The sequence below is a fragment of the Odontesthes bonariensis genome, chromosome 19 (genome assembly GCF_027942865.1).
Source record: "Odontesthes bonariensis isolate fOdoBon6 chromosome 19, fOdoBon6.hap1, whole genome shotgun sequence".
NCBI classification, from domain to species: domain Eukaryota; kingdom Metazoa; phylum Chordata; class Actinopteri; order Atheriniformes; family Atherinopsidae; genus Odontesthes; species Odontesthes bonariensis.
The window spans coordinates 30,113,896-30,133,801 of NC_134524.1; the positions used below are offsets into that span (position 1 = coordinate 30,113,896).

A 19,906-nucleotide genomic window follows, 5' to 3' on the forward strand; every position below is an offset into this window, starting at 1 on the left:
GGCTGTAAAAAGATGGTTGTTGTGGTGTGAGGAGCAGATCTATATAGGGAGTATAGGGAATTACTCACTGAGTCTGGTCCTTTATTTATTTTTTATTTTTTTCGTTAGCACAAGTTTCTTGTGTTTACCTTGAATAGGGATGGCTCAGGTAATCCTGAAACATCCCATAGTTAAGCTGCTATAGGCCTAGACTGCTAGGGGGCCTCATCTGTCACACCTTTCCTCACTTTACTCTCTTTATGTATATGTGATATTATTGTGGTCATTAACTCGTGTTTCCCTGTTCCAACAGATATCCTTTGAATGGTGTTACAGTGCCGCCGCCGCACCCCCCCCCCTCTCTCTTTCTGTCTTCTCAAACCCCAGCTGGTCGAGGCGGATGGCCACCCTTCCTGAGTCTGGTTCTGCCAGAGGTTTCTTCCTGTTAAAAAGGGAGTCGTTTCTCTCCACAGTCAGGCACGCCGCTCAGGCCAGGAAATTGGACCGAAAAACAAAAAGTTTTCAGTGTAATCTGTTGGTTTTCTTAGCAAGGAAATTGTTTTTGAATTGGCTCTATATGAACGAATTGGATTATTTTATGAATTATGATTATTATTAATTAATTGAATTCCAATTGGCTTGAATTGGACTTACTATCTAAGCGCCTTGAGATGACATTTGTTGTATTTGGCGCTATATAAATAAAAATGAATTGAATTGTTTAAGAACTTTTTAAGCAAATCACTTTCCTTGAAAGAAGAATACTCTCCACACAGAGGTTTATGTAATCTGTCACGCAATTAATCTGGTCAGACAATTAAACATTCATCCTTCATGGATTCAGGAAAAATTATTAGCTGCAGCACAGAGTACTTTTCTATTCAGCATCTGAGTCCAATGAAAGAGAGAAAAGTTTAAACTGTAGCTGAGGTTTTTGCTTTCTGTCTGATAATATATTAGTATTTTCAACTGCTGAGACCAGGATGCAGAATTGTAGTCTTACACACTTCGGTGCAGCTTCCCACCTGCTGCTACCCCCAATCAATAAAAACAAGAAGAAAATCCAGAAATAATAATAAAAATTTAAAAAATTAATAAAAAATGAAAACAAAAACTTTAACTGAACAAAAACATCAAACAATTAAATGTGGTTTGCTGAATATTAGATCTCTCCTTTCCAAGTCTGTCAGTAAATGACTTGATTTGTGATCATCACATTGATATATTTTGTCTGTTTACAGAACAGTGCGCTATTGTAGACTTAACATTGTAAGGTTATAATTACATGATTTTACTAACAGGTCGTGATCTAAAGTGGGCGGGTCTGAGGCATGAAACTCCAGGGCTGGAAATGAGTCCCACTCCGGCCCTGGGCGTAGCTACCAACCACCTACGTTAATATGTGTTTCTATGGAACCCAGAAAAGACCCAGCCTCAGAGAAGGAGCTAAAATGGTTAGAGGAACCAAGGGCCGTGCTCCCAAGTTCCTGTATGTCCGAATGCGGGACATACAGGAACTTGGGCCCTATTCCTGAAAAGGTTATAGGAGCTGCAAAAGGTTCCGACAGTGGGAATACGCCCATTTATATTCATCTCCTTGGCAAGTAACGGGGCGTGGAGACGTAACTGCACCGTTGACAAGCCTCTCCCAGCAGTACGTTGTCCACACCCACCTGTGGACTTGCTCCTCCAGCTCTGGCCATCTTGCTTTCAGCCCACATGGGATTTTTGTAGTCTGGGCTCGTGAGGAATCCAACCGCTTGCTGCATTGCTTGGCATACTCATGAAATATTGAAGCCATATCACGTTGTATCACAAGTTGTGACTCTATAAAAAGGTTTATCTATAATCATACCACACTATCGAATCTTGTGCAAATCACAAAAACTGCACAAGCACCTTGGCTCTTTCTAACACATTCACAGGTGTGTCTGAATGAAGTGCAAGGAACAGTAAGAGAAAAGTTTCTATAATGTGAATGACTGAATGCCATTGAGTTTTCATACAGTTTAAAGCCCTTTTCACACAAGATATCATCATTAATGGCTTAGAGTGGCCATTAAATCTTAGGACAACCACTCCTTTCTAGGCCACCTAATATGGACATGGACAATATGGACTCTTAATTCAAAGCTGAACAGAAAACCAAGTAAAGGCTGAGTTATACTTCTTTTAACTGCCCTTGAGCTTGCGTCTTGCGCTTGTGTTAATGGCTCGAGACGTTTATTTAGCTTTGCCGGCGCTTGCGTTTGCTGCGTGGCGATTCACTGCCAGGACAGTAGGTGGAGTAGCGGGTTTTTTCACTGACAAGCCTACTACGATGAAAGGAAATTCACCGCCAGGACCTCTTCGGCAAGTCTCTCTTCGAGTGAATTCATCATAGACATAATATATTATATATATTATGTCTATGGGATTCATGCTTCTTCTTCTTCTTCGCTTTCTACCCTGGCGTTTGAAAACAGCGGTCTTTTATTAGGGGATGAAACCGGAAGATGAACACGCCGCCGGATGTGATGTAGATAGTGGCTTGTGCACGCGTCCAGAGTGGCTACTCTATAGCTCTGCTCGTGTCTTGCGTCTTGCGTGAAGTTTAGAAAATTGAGGTGACACACGCAAGCACGCAAGGGGGGGCTTGCGTTGCGTCTTGCGTTACCGACTATAAACCAGGCTTAAGAATGTTGATAGTGTGAATTGGATAAATACCAATTGAGTGTGACAGAGCACAGGTTCACCACACAATTGTGTCACGTTTTACATAACTATAGTGTGATTTAAAGTCTTACCTGTATAGCTCTCTCCGGGTGATGGCACTGCTGTACTGCCCACTGATGCCCCCTGCAGATTCATATGCAATGTTGCTACTGGACAGCTGTTGCTGCTGCTGCAGACGTACACAGAGTGGCAACACCACTTCATGGAGTCGCTGCAAGACACGCAGCAAAAAAAAAAAAAAATAAATAAATAAATCATATTCATTTTCTATTTTTAAAAAGAATGGGGAACAATTTTGCAAATTAGCAAGTGGAAAATTATGATTGAAGACTTTTAAGCTTCTAGCATGGTTGCTGCAATGGCTCGCGCGAGCAATGTTGATGACGTCGTGGTTTCGTGCCGGCCATTTTATAGTAGTGCGAGTCGATGCGCCAGTAGTTGCAATTTTCACTGTCACAGAGGTGTTGCTGCTACGTAAAGGTTACCGCTAACTACTATACAACGATGAAAGTGGAGAAGAAAACAATGCCACTGTCAGTGATACTGCTGCAGTATCTGGAAGATGAAATGCTGCTTAGAACCTTGCCGGTGAAAAGGCGACGAAAGAGAAAGATTACTTGCATAATAGATGATGAGCCTGCAGAAGTTGAAATTTCAATAGGTGTGTTTTCACCATTATAGTCCGATATAGTACTTATAATATTGTTATAGGACTTTTATGTGTGACTTTTATGTGCATTGTGTGACCTTTTCTTTGTTTGTTTGTTATGAAATAGTGTGCTTCAATGGACACACTTGAGAATTATTGTTACCTTTCAGGATGGAATAATAATAATAATAGATCGTTTTTATATAGCGCTTAATACTCAAAGCTGCTACCAGTGAATGAAACAACAGCAAATTCCTAACGACATCATTTATTACAAATAATTGCACAAAGTATTTTACATGACACAACCGTCAGCCGTGACTCTGTTTTCGAGTTGGTCCATCTGGTTTGTTGTTCTCAGCACGCGCATGACTGGAGCATGACAACGTGCCGCCTTTTCCAGCCGTGCGCCTGGCAGAAATACGTAATTTTGACGTCACGCGCCATGCGCGCCGTGAGTGACGCGTCAACTACAAATCTAGCTTACGACATGATGGATGCATCCAATTCATCCCATTGTGTAAACATGAAGCTAAAACATTCTGCCTATTGGAACTACCATCATGCATTTTGCGTCAAAAACATTCCCGTGGGTAAGAATATGTCATCTCACGATAAAAACGATAAATCACATTGATGATGTATATATGTGTGCACGACACACTCGCAGCCCAACACGAGTGGAATATTGACAAACATGGCGCCGGGCAGCGAGGAGCTCATTTCTAAACGAGGCTCCAGCTCCATTATCTGGAACTGGTTAGGGTTTAAAAAGTCTGATGCGGAGCAGCAATTCACAACGTGCAAGGTTTGCAAACAAATAGTGCCAACAAAGGACAGTAACACCACTAATTTGTTCCACCACCTCGAACACAAGCCCAAACGAGAGTGTGAAGATTGGTGTTTATTTATCGTCATTTTTATCGTTACCGTGATAAATACTAGAAATTATCAGGATAAATTCTTTAGTCCATATCCCCCATCCAAAGTACAGGCTTATCCCACTAATTGGGTTGAGTACGTATATCCCTTAGGTTTACAGAAATCTCTAAAAACTGCTGAATAAGATTAGAGTTGATTTGCTGAGAGGAAGGGTTATCTAGTAAATGTCCACTTTAATGAAATGAAACATGGCATGGCCTCCCTCCTCTTTTGATTAAAATGTAATGATATTTTTAAAAAAACATTATTTGTACCTTTTTGGGATTTATACACGAGGAAGGCTGTATTCATGACCGTATTGGTTAGTCTATCCTGATGTTCCAGTTTGGTTGGTGAGGAGGATTCTTCATTTACAAGAACAGAGTAAGTCGTAGAGTTCAATATGTCGGTATGTCTTAAATTTGTTTTTATAGGAATCTAAAAAAACTAAGCTGCGGCGGAACATGTAGGAGTTCCATTGTCTAATTGATTTGTAAGTGGACTATACTTGTATAGCGCTTTTCTAGTCAATCTGACCACTCAAAGCACTTTGACACTACATGTCACATTCACTCACACAGTACGCTATACAGTGCTTTTCGTTCTAATCATTCACACACATTCATAAACCGATAAACGCATCGGTAGGCAAGGCGGGGTTCAGTGTCTTGCCCAAGGACACTTCGACACATGGAGTTGAACCATGACCTTCCGATCGGCAGGCGACTGCTTTTCCTCGAGCTACTGTATGAATTATCTTATCAGATATTTGAAACTGACATCTAGAAATTAATTGAAAAAGCAGATTACTGTTCTGCAAATAATATGTGCAAACTTGTCATCTAAATCAGTCCCCATAGCAGGTGATTGCTTTTATGTGTTCATTGTCATCAGCTGATTATGCTTAGCAGTTAAAGAATCAGTGTGTAGAATACAGATGCATCTAGCAGCTCAAATTGCAAATATCCCACTGACAATAAAATGCCAGTGTTGGGTTTGTCCCATCTTAGCTACTATATAAAAAATGGCAGTGCAACATGGCGAAGGGGCAGTGCGGGCAATCCTTACAAGGTTTAAATACAATTAGCTCTTTTTCTTTTTAATTCATCAAATTTTTTTGATTTCCAGTTGACATTTACCTTGTGTATGTCATCCTTTAGCAGTGTACCACTGGTCTGTATGATCTGTCTCAGTGCTGAGAAAAAGAAAAATCTCATATCAGTCCAGTTTTATAGAAGGCTAGCACATAAATAAAAAGCAAAATTACATACGAGGATGGCATATATTCAAACTGACGTAGCACCTCACCTCTGAGAGCTGAAAGGCATGTATCATGATTGGGCAAAGCTTCTCCTTTCCTTTGGTACGACTGCTCCGATGCATCAGCTATGACCAATTGCTTTGTCCGCCGAGGGCCTGGCTTCCCCCCGGGAACCACATCAAGTGAAAGACCAGCCCGGAGCTGGAGAATATGAACAAACAAAAGAATTGGGGCAGGTCCAAAGCAGTTCAAATATTTTCACCATTCAATGTAGAGTAAAGTAAAATGTTACCTTTACAGATTCAGCTCCTGGTGTGATGTCACCAAGCAGGTGGCTGAAGAGGAGTTCTGTGTGGCTGTGGGTTCCCTGAAGGATGTTAGCAGAGGCTCCAACTACCTGGACCAACCATTCTAAGGCTCTGTACACAGACACCCTCACTGAGCTGCAGTGAAAAAAGAAGAATCCTTACATAATGTCCTCCATCTCCCAAAACACCTCTTCATTACCAAACTATGCACGATTTACAGCTCAGTGACCTGCATTTCTTGGAGCAACTCAATGTTTGCATTTTTCATATAGTAGAACAATTGCGCTGAACATGTACGGTATTTCAAGAAGTCACCACTCTGCATGCTCCTCTCCTGCCTCCAGCAACAAAGACCTCACACACCATCTATACCCACATACTCCCTGTCACACCTCCATAATGTCACCCACCACATCTTAACACAGCCTCATTAGCATCTTCCCCCACATCAGGACATAATGAGACTTCCTCTGCTACCTCCTCCAGCCTGTCAGTCTCCAGCAGTCAGGTAAAGAGGCAGCTGGAGAGAACAAGGCTGCAGGTCCAGATGTTGTCAACCCCGGGGTCCCGAAGGACTGTGCTGTACAGCTATGTGAGATTATTCTGCACTACTTATTTTGTAATGTTGAATTTTGTTTCACAGCTTTTTTCTGTGTTCCTCCTCTCTCTCATCTTCTTTTTCAACTATTTCGATACACTTAATCCAGCCTAATGCTGTGCTATGACGCAATCTAAATCCTGACTAGGCTAGGTGGATGATGCACAACAACAGGCTTTTGTGATTTCCACTTTGGGTGTGAAAAACAGTGTCAGACATTCAAAAGAGCTAAAACTAATTTTGGGCCAAGGACTGACGAGTAACCCTTGGCGCTTTTCCACTACCTCTACACTAGAGTATGGCAACCCGACCGAAGCCCAACGGGCCCGGTCGGAACCCGACGGGCCGGGCCGGACTCGGACAAAAAATTAGAATGTCTTGTCGGACTCGGGTCGGGCTCGAAAGCAAGCAGACATCGTGAAAATTATAAACAGCCAGAGGACAGGTTTCAGTTCATTGCAAACGTCAGTTTTTGTGATAAACATAAATAATTGAATATGCATAAATGAAAATGTTGGTAGGCTATTCGTGCCTCATGCCGTGCAGCATGCATCTGTGGTCTGTGCATGCTCGGTGCGCACGCACGCATATCGAACATTCGAACAACTTTACATTAAACACGTGCGATCAGTGCAGCCGAGCTCAGTTGGCTGGAAGCGCTATGGAGGACATTAAAAGAAAAATAGCTTCTGGAGAACTGAAAGTCGTGGAAAATGAGAGGGGGAAATCCACTGTGTGGAAACGCTTTAAGCTATAATGGATTATGGTGGATAATGGTGCGCTGTCACCAATGTGTATTTACTGATTAGGGTGCGCCGTCTTGCGTTGGTCACTGGTCTCGGGACGACGTTTGGAGGTAAGCTAACGGTTGCTAACGCTAGCTTTTATTATCCGCGTTATGATGCTTCCAGTGACGACACTCATCGCCCAATCAGTGGAAGGCAGTCGGCTGACGTCACGTTTTAGTAACGCTTCGGCCCGTTTGGAACCAGGGCTGAGGTGGTACGGAAAATCGTCCCGGTTGCAGGTACGGCGTGCTAGTGGAAACACGCAATAGCGCGCCGAGCCGAGCCGGTGGAAAAGCGCCACCTGATTTGAAGGTGCCACTCCTCCTTGGCCTGTGGTTTGAAGAATGTGAAAATTTAAATAGCTAGATGGAGCTTATTAATAAATTAATTAATAATAAAAAGTCATTTACCAACAGAGACTTGGAAAGCAAAGATCAGCAAACCGCATTGACAGTTTTCAGTCTTTGTTCAGTTACATTTTGTGTCTTAATTTTTTTTTAGGTTTCAGGATTTGCTCCTCTTGTGTTTATTGCTTTATTAAATATAGGTGGTCTGGGAGCAGACACATCATTATAGGGTTTGTGGGGGGGGTAGCAGCAGGTGGGAAGCTGCACAGAAGGTACTGTACAGACTACTGGTCTCAACTCTGGGTTCATGGTTTTGGATGACTAATAAATTTGGCCATATTTATAGAAATAAGAACTGCCCGTAATTGGTATGGATGATGTCTGTCCAAATCAGACCAGGTGTTCCCCAGAAGGATGGACACCACACCCAGACAGCCAGTAGTTGAATAATGACATGCGACTAAACATGTCATCACTGGTCAGATTTTGCAGGGGTGGCACAATTACACACCGATGTAACTTTAACATAGTGACCTCCGATTGGCGTAACCGGTTGTCAATACCAACCATCCATCCATCCATCCATCCATCCATCCATCCATCATCTTCCGCTTCTCCGGGGGTCGGGTCGCGGGGGCAGTAGCTTAAGCAGAGAAACCCAGACGTCCCTGTCCCCGGCCACTTCCTCCAGCTCTTCTGGGTGTCAATACCGCCAACATGAATTACAAACTTACGTTATCTACGTTTATCCTTAGTCTCCAATTTAAGTAGGATTCTATGTCGCCCGCTGCAGCCCCTGAAATACATCTGACTATGCTGGTGTCTCCAATGCCACGTTTCCAACTATGGAGCTGCCAATCACCAGGGTTTTTTCCCCTCAGTGGGTGAGTCGCTGAGAGGCCAACTATCGGGTTGTTTTCAACGGTGCAGAGCAGTTACAGTACGCCTTCAGAGTTTGTACAACTTTCTGAAACTCTAAAAATATCTGATCATAGGTTGCTGCTGAACAATGGTTGTATAGCATGAGATGAGGAGCACCAGATTATGGTCTGATTTTCCAAATGAAAGAAGGACAGAAAAAGAATGTTGGATTTATTTTATACAAATATCACGTAAATGCAAACATTTACTTAATATTTGTATACTTAAAAAACATTCTATTTTCCTTTGGTGAAGTAGTTGAAACAGAGAAGGAGAAATCTCAAGATCCCCAGGAATGTCCAAATGTAAAATGATTAATCTGCTCCCTCCTCCAAGAATTGCATTATGTCTAAATTGAGAAGAGTACCCAATCAAAAACAAATATTGGAAAACTAACTCCACAAACACCAGAGTTAAAAAGCATGTGATTGTTTAAAATGAAAGTGAGTAAAACATTTTTAACATATCATCTCATATGTATCAGTACGTAGTTTAAGTAGGCTGCTTTTCAGTAACATTTTCTGACATGTTTTGCCTTCTCACAAAAGAAACAGAAACTGATCTTAATAATAAGAATAGCTATATTTGGAGTTTGATTTCATTAATATTAATATTCATTCATGCTTCACCGTTTTTACAAGATGCTAGAAATGCCTCACGGTAGTTCTTCGTAGTTACTGGCACCTTCGACCCGCGTCGAGCAATGTGAACGCTTGGCGTGTTGGTGACCCGTGTCGCCTGAAGCCGAGTTCAGGGGGCGTTGCCTAGTGGCAGAGCGTCACACGAAAAACATAAAATGCTGGGCGTGTACAATGACGTAGGCACAAGCCATGCGTCGGAGGTAGGGTTAAATACACCTTGAGGACTCGTTTTTGCAATTGTATATGCAGTTCATGGAGATGTTATTTTACGGGGTGTGGATGGTTACAACGTGGGATGCCGCCGAAGCACATATGCGGAGAATACAAGAGCACTATAGTCCCCGAAATGTGGCGGTAAATAACGTCCTCTGCTCGGAGGCTGAGGAGCTCGCGGACCTCCTTGTCTCCCCAGTTGGCCATATTAAAAAAATGTTTCGAACTTGATGTAGGCTAAAACAGAGTAAAACTTGTCCTCACCTGTCGCTGTTGTTCTGAATCAGCTGTCCATTCTGTCTTTTAAACTCCTCACGTCACGCCCACCCGCGTCGACTGTGTTCACACTAAACTCGGCAAAAAGACTAGGGTCCGACGCGGGTCGAAAGGCGAGTCGAGTTGACGCGGCAGCCCGGGTCGAGAGTGTGAACGCAACAGCGGACACGCTAAATTCACGGATTAAACGCGGGTTATTCGGCAGTGTGAAAGGGGCTTATGATTCCTCCAACAGTGCTGAAGGACTGTGGGAATGTTATTGGTAGATTAATTCAGAGTGATGCAGAAAAACTGCTCCATTCTTTGGTTACTTTAAGACTGGACTACTGTAATTCTTTATTATTGGGCTGTCCCACATTCTGTGAAAAGCCTCCAGCTGATCCAAAATGCTGCAGCCAGAGTTCTGATGAGAACTAACAGGAGAGATCATATTTCTCCAGTTTTAGCTTCTCTTCATTGGCTCCCTGTTAAATTCAGAATAGAATTTAAGATTCTTCTCCTTACATATAAAGCTCTTAATGACCGAGCTCCATCATATTTTAAAGATCTCATTGTAAGATATTTTCCTAACTGAGCACTTCGCTCCCAAACTGCAGGTTTACTTGAGGTTCCCAGAGTTTCTAAAAGTAGAATGGGAGGCAGAGCCTTCACTTATCATGCCCCTCTCTTTTGGAATAAGCTGCCAGTAAATGTCCGGGAAGCAGACGCTCTTTCCACTTTTAAGATTAGACTTAAAACTTTCCTTTTTGATAAAGCTTATAGTTAGGGATGGCTCAGGTGATCCTGAAACATCCCATAGTTAAGCTGCTATAGGCTTAGACTGCTGGGGGAGCTCATCTGTCACACCTTTCCTCACTTTACTCTCTTTTTCACCCCTTTAATTTCTCAAATGATATTATGTACATGTGATATTATTGTGGTCATTAACTTGTTTGTTGTCCCCTCTTTTCTGTCTTCTCAAACCCTAGCTGGTCGAGGCGGATGGCAACCCTTCCTGAGTCAATATCCATAGTCAACAATGGTTAAATGGTTCACATACAGAAGTCAGTTACCTGTAAGCTTTCTGTTTTCCCACACTGGTTTCAGGTAGAGGGGTCCAGGCAGACAGAGTTTGAGAAAACAGCTTCTGGATTACAGCAGCATACTGAACCATGCCGCTACGTACTCTGTAATGCACAGAGTAAGAAACACAAAAAAATGAAAGTCAGACAGATAACAGTATTATACTGTACATGCTTATAGCGTCAGAATTGTTCACCTCTGGATAATGAGAGTGTTTATGTTTGTGATTTCAAAAACAAGAGTCAGGCTTTATGGAAGATTATTTATCGAGGATAAACAGAACTGGTCAGAATTATTGGCACCACTGAATTGACAGCTCAGAACTTTGAATATCCTCAGAATTAGCCCCCAACTGCACATGTGACATACAATGGCTTGCAAAAGCATTCACCCACTTGGCATTTTCTTCTTGGCCTCCAACATATAATCGGAGACAGTGGCGTTCATTAAGTATAACTGATTTCTAATCATTGTGCTTATGTTGATAAATCGTACTATTTTAAAGTCGTTTATATCATCAGTTCATTTAATTTTTTAAAATAAATAAATGAATAAATTAAAAAAAAAAAAAAAAAAAAAAAAAAACGGAGGCAGTTTGTTTGTTGAGACCAACTCTGGCCTGGGATCGAATTGCTCCTGCAAGCATATTCCCAACTAGACTCAAACGGGCCTGGATGTTCTGTTCATGCTTAAAAGTTGCATCAGCTAAAACTATACAGTGATGTTTAAACACTGTAGACTACTGACTGGTCAGAGAGAATTGCCTGTGTACATAAAAAACATCTCTGCAACAGTGCATGCACAGACACTTTTCCTTGTCGTTTATAAGTTCAGCACACACAAAAAAAAAATACTGTAGATTTGTATATAGCGAATGTTTATTCACTATTTTTTATTTAATTTAATTTATTTATTCATTCTATTCGGTTGTTTTTACTTTAATTGTTTTCATATCTTTTAGTGTATGCTGCTGCAACAAAACAAGTTCCCAAATTGGGATGAATAAAGTATTTATCTATCTATTTATCTATAAATGACACATATCCCATTTGTGCCCATGGATCCCACATTGTGTGCATGACTAATGAACATGTGAACATGTTCATTGACAGTACCAGGGTGATTTTTGAGTTGGTTGTCACATCAGAAAATATATTCTCTCAAGCACAGAAAACAAAACACTATAGACTGAAATGTGTTAGCCTGTTTCAGAAAACTAATTTAGCATCAAAGGTCCTAGGTCATCCAGCAGGGTGACACAAATGTGAACTTATTTCAAAAGATGTGCCAAATTTTTTATTTTTTAATTATTATTCTGGGGAGTCAATAATCCCCACCAGCACTTGAAAACATTTTCAGACTTCAAAAAGCTGCACAAATCCTTTGTGTGGCGTTTGTCAGTCAGTACTCACGCTGTGATGAGATCTGACAGAACCTCCAAAGTGTTGGTGTGTACACTGGGGAGGACCAATAACCTCAAACTTCCATCTGCTGATAAATTCTGATAAAGAGAGCAAAATATGAATGCATTATGATCAATACTTTTTGTTTGACATGCATTTGTTATTATTGGAGATGGTACATGATGACACAGATGTTACACTTCAATGCATGAAGTACTAGAGAGGATTTGTCGGTGTGAAAATTATGGACTGGAAGTTAGCCAAAGCCTGTTCCATCAAGATTGTTCCATCGGTTAGCTAAAGCTTAAGCCAAATAAGCTCAGCTCATGTTATTGCTGTCAGCGTTATGCTGGTGCAAACCACATGTAGGGGTTCTACAAATGAATGGAAACTCAATAACAATTCATTATTTACCATTGAGTTGGTCCTCTCCAACAGCAACAACTTTCAAGACATTAGGAAATAGAGTCATTCAAGTTTTGGATAATGGCAAGGGAAATTTTATTTATTCATTCTCTCTGTTAAACCACCAAGATTTTTACTTCATAGTGTGTCGATCAGCAGACTGAAAGCTGCGTTTTTCACTGTAAAACATTTAAGGATTGTCTACCTGGAGATTTGGTCCATGCAATAATTAATGGTGTAGGGTTGTTGATGATTTAAAAAAAAAAAAAATTAATTTTTTTTTCTGAAACCATCACTGGCAGGACCCCCAACCTCCCCACACATACATACAGAAATCATACGGGGGACTTTCATGTCCAAATACACACTGAGTGGAGAACTCCGTTACCAATACAGTAAACCAGCTTGTCCAATAATTAACTTAACTAAAAAAGTGTGTGTGTACATATACATGCTCACCATGCTTTTGGAGCTGACGGCCAGAGCTCGGCAAACAAGGTTAAGTATTGCTTTGACTGGCAGATGAACAGCTGAGGTGGGATCAACTCTGATGGACAGAAACATATTAATCATTTAAATCAAGGGAGTGCTTTTGTACATTGTTACTCTATCTAATATATGATTTTTTTACCCAGGTTGCTGTAAAAGATGTAGTCACACAAGAAAAAAAAAAAAAAAGTTTTTTAAAATTTAATTTTAAGTTTTATTTATACACCATTTTGGAGGCATTCAGTTCAGTTCATTGAGGTTTACTCATGCAGTAGATATGCACAGGGTACTGCAACACGTCAGACAGTGGTTAAGCCCTGCATCAGTGTGCGCTTACACACGTCAAGCTGGCATCGTGTTAACAAATAAAAATAAATAGTTTGTGGAATTAAAAAAAATTTGAAAGCTCTGAATATAGTTATTAAAAAAATATTTAAAAAAAAAAAAAAAAAAAGAATGATTGTGGCACCTCAATAACCCTGCTAAGACAGAGCAGACTTTTTTTCTTTTTTTCATTGGTTTACGATTGTAAATATTTTGCATCTTCAAAACAACTATAATGTTGGTTTCATCAAAGAAATAAAAACTCTTTTGAAAAATCCTGTTTATTTCCGGTGTGTTTTGCACCAAAACAAACAAGTACCTTTTTCAAGGCACTGTTTAAACAATGGAGAAATAACAGGTGTTTACTCATTCACCAACCAATGGCTGGCTATTAAGTCACTTCAATGTTCCTATTTGGAGTATGTATGCAATCAGAGCTAAGGCTAACACTTAAAGGTATGTTGTCCTTTGGGGGAGCCCTTATATAGGTGCTCTCTAAGGTGTATGGGGATATAAGGGCTTTATACGGGGGGACTTTCATGTCCAAATACAGACAAAAAAAAACACCAATTAGTGCTCCCAGTGGCCTACATTATGGTGCAGACAGTTTTTATTAGTAATATTTGTTTAGCTGTTCTAATTGAAACTGTTCACTGAACGTTGTTCAATGTTTATTGTTTCATCAACTGTGTTTATTAGAAATGTTCATTTTTATAGGCTAGTATTCAATGAACAAATGCATTATTCACAGTAAATTATGCTTTTACTGATCAAAACGTTTCAAAACATGAAAATCCCAAGTACATTAATTTAACAAACAAGTGTCACAAAAACTATCTATATAAAAAAAATGAATGGATGGATGAATGTATGTAGAATTCAGTGTATTCACTCACATCTCATCCCATTAGGCTAATACAGTACGTGACCAGTTAGTAAAATTATAGTTTTATAGCCCACCTTCCTATTTCTCATTTCACAATGCCTTTGAGCATACTGTAAAATTCTACCATACATTTATTTTCCATACTTTATTAAGACTTTCACACAAAATTCAAGACTTTTCAAGGTCTGGAAAACAGTGCTTCAAAATTCCATACTTATTAAGACTTTCAAGACTTGCACAAGCACCCTGGGTATAAAAACATACATTTTGACTTTCTGCATGGTGGATTCTTTCAAAGTTGAGCATGTGCATATATATTACCTGAGTGTGTGTTTAATTGTCTGACAGACGGCAGTATATCTGTGCTGGAGCTGAAGAAGCAGTAGTGGATCTGTTTGGTCGAGACGAGCAAAAGCAAGCTCCACACCCGGACCTTGATATTGTACAGCTCCACCTGTGACAGTACAAATAAATCATGTAAGAGAAGTACACCCTGCTATCAAATAGGGTTCTGCAATAAGTAATTAAAAATAATCAATATCTCTCTATGAATAACCATGTATTTATCTAAATAGATCTAGATCTATATAAATATATCTATCTATATAAACTGAAGATAGGTGTACCTGTTTCTGAACCTTGGTAGATCTGAGCCAGTAGACCATTGGCTGAGGCAAGTAGACAGTGAATCTGATTAGTCCAGCCAGTAGCTCTGCCAACACTCATGGGTCTGTCCAACATACCCCCCAGACAGGGCAGATGACTATAACACTGGCAGGCCATCTAAGAAAAGAATACCCCAAAGAAAAGAAAATAAGCTGAAAAGCATGAAATTTTAAATTCAGAGTTTAGTGCCACTACACCTTTGTTTACCAAAAATGACTGACCTCTTGTATTTTCTTGTCTGTGCTGTCCATTTTGGAGAGAAAATAGGCTCCTAATTTGTCCTAAATAAGGGAAAAAAGGTGAATCAATGTATTTGTTAAAGACCCAAATATACCAAAGTTTAAAAGCACTTCAAATTTAACTAAACAAAAGAAGTGAAATTCAGTCTCCCTTGTCTCATTTTTACATGAATGCATCTCACCCTGAGTGATCCACAGGCTCTGGGGTAGTAGACCATACAGGCTGTCATCCCCTCCATGGCTGCAAGTTCACACTTCAAAAACAGAAACAACAAATAATATTCAGTTTTTTCTTGCTGAAGAAAAAAGGTATTATAAATGACAAAGAGGGATTAATTGTGGAGCGATTGCTGGATTATCAATGGACAGAGGACAACCCTGCTTCTTCAATACCATGAAGATGGAGGAGAGCCAATGGCATGGGCTGCACTCACAAAGGATTAGCTTTTTGGGTAAAATGTAAACAAATGATAAAATAAAAGAAAGTTCAATAACATTTTGGACAGGCTAAAAGGATTTAATTCCTAATCAGCAATGTTAATCCTGAGATATATGTGAGCCAGACTACCCATTTCTACAACCTTCCACTCCCCTGTTATCTCACCTCGGTCTTTAGGCCAAGCAAAGATGTCAAGATGCCCAGGATGGAGTTCAGGCCAACCTCCCTGGCAAGCTCTGCTACCTGCCGTGAGTACTGCAACAAGTCTTTCAGAATGTTTACAGCTAGCTGGATGGTCTGAACTGGAGCCTGTGACTACAACAACAACAAAGAATGTGGGACAGCATCAAAAGAAGTTTCACTTGGTGCAGATAAAATTTAAAAATTATGGGAATACAATAAGAACACACAAATTACTGATGAATTGGTCAATCAAAAAATAAACTCTAATCAAACAAATTAAATCTTTAAAACAGAAACAAATAAAACTGATACATCTCAGAGGTATGCATACATCTGAATAGACAATAGGATAAAAATAAATAAATAGATAAATCTAGCTCAACTATAAGACCTGAACATCCCCCAGATGTGCTCAGTTATGCATAACCAGGGGCAATCACAGGAAAACTCAGTTTCTATAAATATCAGCCAAAGAGAAAAGATGACCAATTTTCAAGTCTTATTACAATGTATTTCAATTCACTTAAAGGTAGGGTAGGAGATCCTGGATTTTGAGTCCAGCGAAGCTGCATTTTGAAAATACACAGGTAAAAAGTCCCAACCCTTTTCTTCACTTTCCCCCCGAAGGCACGCCTCTAGAGTACATGAACGCGCACGAGCACGAAGGTGCACGAGCGCTGTTCTGACAGCAAGCATCGATCGTTGCCGTATTTAGTATTTAGTTTATGCTAACTATACGTTTAATAATGCTAGGTGCTAGCCAAGCTGGCTCTAGTTTAGCTTCCTGCCAAGCTTCTGGACGCGTAATTCGTTCATGGAGCAGGGTACGCGCACAGGGGAAAGGAGGGGGAGGGAGGAGCAGATTGCAGTTTGATAGACGGCATCAGTATCCAATCATTGTTAACGGTCCGTTCACAATGATTGGATACTGTTTTTCCTAGATTGTACGTTCTAGAGGCCACTAAAACTTTTCATATTTGTGTCAAAACTTTTAATTAATTGGTTGCAATGGGGGTGTGAAGAGTATTTCAAGTAATATGTAAAAAAATGTTCCAGAAAAAGATCCCCTACCCAACCTTTAAGTAAGACATTTCAAGTTTGGAAACACAAAATAAGAGTCCTGTGATGAAGCTGATTAATAATTTTTTAGTGAACTACAAAAAACATGAAAGATAATGAGATAGTATAACAGCAACAGCACAGAAATCCTGACTGAAATAGAGGCCCAACTCTTGCACAGTTGCTATGTTTACATGGAGAAATATTTCTTCAATCAGACTGAAATCATTCTCATTAGAAATTTTATTATAATCGTTTACATGGGCATTAAACATAGAGATTAAATATGGTGTGTATTTACAGGCTGTAAGGGATTCAGACCATAAGCGATACGGAGAGATGCATCAGACCGTTACAAATATCTGCCTTGTGATCTAGCAGAGGGAGCTCCAGTATGAGCTTAACCTCATGCATGCCCTACTAAGGTCAAAATAAGGTAATGTCATGTTTGTTATGTTGCTACAAAATAGTAAGAACACAAAGATGAGGCAGTTTGTAAACTTTGCAAAATGGCGGTATCTTACTCTAAAATACCACAATTTGGAGGACTCACCTGATAGCTTGCCACTCAAATGAGGCAGTTGAGGCAACACATTTCAACGAGTCAAAATCAAGTGTCGACCGACTGCCTTCATTAAGCAGTCATGTGCAAAGATATGCTACCCATTGGCATTATTTCAGGAGAGGGGTTTTAAGAACTTGATGGAAAAATTCCACTACAATCTTATCTAACATAGTGCAGCTGTATGACTAAACATGGAACACATTAAGACAATACTGAAGGATAAGGCATCTGCTGTAACCACAGGTCTACAACATGACTGGCCACAAATTAGAAAAATGTTTTTCTGATAAGATTTGAACATTTTATTCCAATACCACCATATGATGAAACATTAATAAACTAACTATTTCTGCTTGGGATTATCATACCATCAGAATCTCAAACCAGCCTTTGCCTTTACCTGAGAAAGTTCTGAATTTTGTCATTTCCAGAGAACACATTTTTTGGAATCTATCAGTTAGGAAGTTGACGTGCTGTGTTTGCATTATACCTGTATGACCTGCTGAAGGGAACGCAGCCAGGACAGGCAGTGTTGCTGGAACAGATCACTTGAGCTGTCCTTAACCAGCAGAGAGAGTATACAGAGCCCTTCAAACCTGCTCAAACATATGTGCACACAAACACACACAAAGAATCACGAATAGAGAAAGTTATGCATCCATCACATCAGAGTTGAAAGAACTTCTTGGATACTCACTTTGGCCACAATCATATCTTCACACTTAAATGCATTCAACTGTTCATGGGAGCTTGCTTTTTGTTCCCAAAAATAAGGCAAGTCTAATGGGGCCTGCACCACACAGCTAGTTCTAATATCCAGGGTATCTTAAGATAATCCAAACCAAATAATAAACTTAGGTTTCCTCATACAATTTAAATGTTTAACTCTTTCGGTGCCATTGACGTCTATAGACGTCAATTTAAAAAAAAACGTTGACTGCCAAAGACGTCTATAGACGTCAATTGCGTTTCTTAACGGAGCGGGCTGGGGGACAATCTAGCGGAGTTTGTCACTAAATCTTAGGCTTGTAAACACTAAATAGAGAATATACTGTCAAAATTACCCGCAAGGTGGCAGCAGTGCCACTTTGCACAAAAAAAAGAAGCTTGTTTTCTACGTTTTTTTGGTCAAACAGCTGTTTTTGTTGAAACCAACCTATGTTCTACTGTCTATTACTAAAGGACTGAAAATGGTAGAAACAAACTTTTTTTCCTGATGAAAGAAGAGAGTCTACTCTTTCGTTTGGTAATTTCGGTGTGTACATAGTCATGAGACACACTTTTCTGTGGGTCTTGGAAAATCAGTCAAAATACTGCAAAACACTTGGCAGTATGGGTCTCTCTGCACTGAAAATGGCTGGCAGCCAATGAGTTAATAGTTGCATGTACATAATCCTAGAAATAATACATAAACTTTACTCTGAAAGTATATAGTTTTGAAACTCATGCACACAGTACAACAGGATTGGCGCTCATCCGTACGTTACATGCAGGATCACAGAGCAAGGTGGAGCCCGAACGACAGTTATTTCACAGGTAAGTTATTACTGTTCTGTTTTAAATTTGTGATAATATTTAAGTCTGCATGTAGCAAGATATGTCACTGTTCATAAGTTAATTTAAAGTTAGCATAACGCCACATTGGTCCGTGAAAGATTTTAGATTTCTACATCACAGCACCAAATTTACGATGTGAAGATTATCTAAACTTTGATTGTCTAGCAGAACAACGGATATCATATCCAATCAATAACTCCTATCTGCAATCTGGCAATCACGTATGTACTGTGATGGCCTAAACAAATGAAATTATACTCAATAAACTATTTAAAGTTGTTCATTGCTGTAATTGTGTGTGTAAAAACACCCTCCGTCGTCAACTGTGAGAATAATTTGACCACAAATAAGGGGAAAAAAATACATAAAAACAAATTAAAATTAAAATTAAAAAAAACTTTTTACCACTGAAAAACTATATCAGCTAACACGAACAGTCATTTCTCACCTGCTTTTGCTCGAACTTAATTTCGCATTGGTAAAACCCACGAGACCCGCAACATCGCTAGCGCCCTGAAAAGACAAATACTTCCGTTAATTAACTGGAAAAATAAAACATATTTAATTGCATATGGCAACACCTCAGACTCAGGTACAGACAATACTGCTGAATCTCAAAATATCAGGTCAGTGATCATCGAAGACTGTAACGGATGCTGTAGAGCGACAGTAGCTTACGCTAACATAGAAGCCTTTAAGCCAACGTGTTTCTCAGGGAAATATTCTACCTGTATCGGGTATACGCCATGTTCTCTGTATTTGGCCAACACATCAGGCAAATACTCTGGACGCTGTTCTTTCAGAACCAACACCAAACCTTCTGTAATTCTCATTGCAGAGGTGCCATGCAGCCAAACCGATGTAGCCATTGTCCTTCTCCGCCAAGAAAACGTCACTATTGCGCGACGTGATGTCACGCTCACAGCGTCCTCCGTCCTGATTAACACCATTGCGTTATCCCCATTTAAAATACAAGTTGCGCGTCTACACTTTTTGTACGGCCAAAGCACGT

At 40.0% G+C, this 19,906-nt stretch overlaps 1 protein-coding gene across 2 annotated transcripts in view; it reads right to left on the reverse strand.

Moving 5' to 3' along the window:
• pelp1 (proline, glutamate and leucine rich protein 1) overlaps window positions 1-19,779 on the reverse strand; it is a 31,059-nt gene extending 11,280 nt beyond the window's left edge. The window contains exons 1-16 of one of the 2 annotated variants that reach the window (XM_075450822.1): window positions 19,623-19,779; window positions 19,343-19,407; window positions 17,828-17,933; window positions 15,696-15,845; window positions 15,274-15,345; window positions 15,074-15,133; window positions 14,813-14,969; window positions 14,508-14,640; window positions 12,947-13,034; window positions 12,497-12,526; window positions 12,092-12,180; window positions 10,670-10,783; window positions 5,818-5,968; window positions 5,573-5,726; window positions 5,404-5,459; window positions 2,766-2,905 (exon numbers count right to left, since the gene is read on the reverse strand). In XM_075450822.1, coding sequence (XP_075306937.1) covers window positions 2,766-2,905; window positions 5,404-5,459; window positions 5,573-5,726; window positions 5,818-5,968; window positions 10,670-10,783; window positions 12,092-12,180; window positions 12,497-12,526; window positions 12,947-13,034; window positions 14,508-14,640; window positions 14,813-14,969; window positions 15,074-15,133; window positions 15,274-15,345; window positions 15,696-15,845; window positions 17,828-17,933; window positions 19,343-19,407; window positions 19,623-19,763 — 1,706 coding nt within the window. In that variant the 5' untranslated portion in view covers window positions 19,764-19,779. The remainder of the gene's footprint in view (window positions 1-2,765; window positions 2,906-5,403; window positions 5,460-5,572; window positions 5,727-5,817; window positions 5,969-10,669; window positions 10,784-12,091; window positions 12,181-12,496; window positions 12,527-12,946; window positions 13,035-14,507; window positions 14,641-14,812; window positions 14,970-15,073; window positions 15,134-15,273; window positions 15,346-15,695; window positions 15,846-17,827; window positions 17,934-19,342; window positions 19,408-19,622) is intronic. The other variant, XM_075450823.1, reaches the window with a different exon arrangement.
• Between the last annotated feature and the right edge of the window lie 127 nt (window positions 19,780-19,906).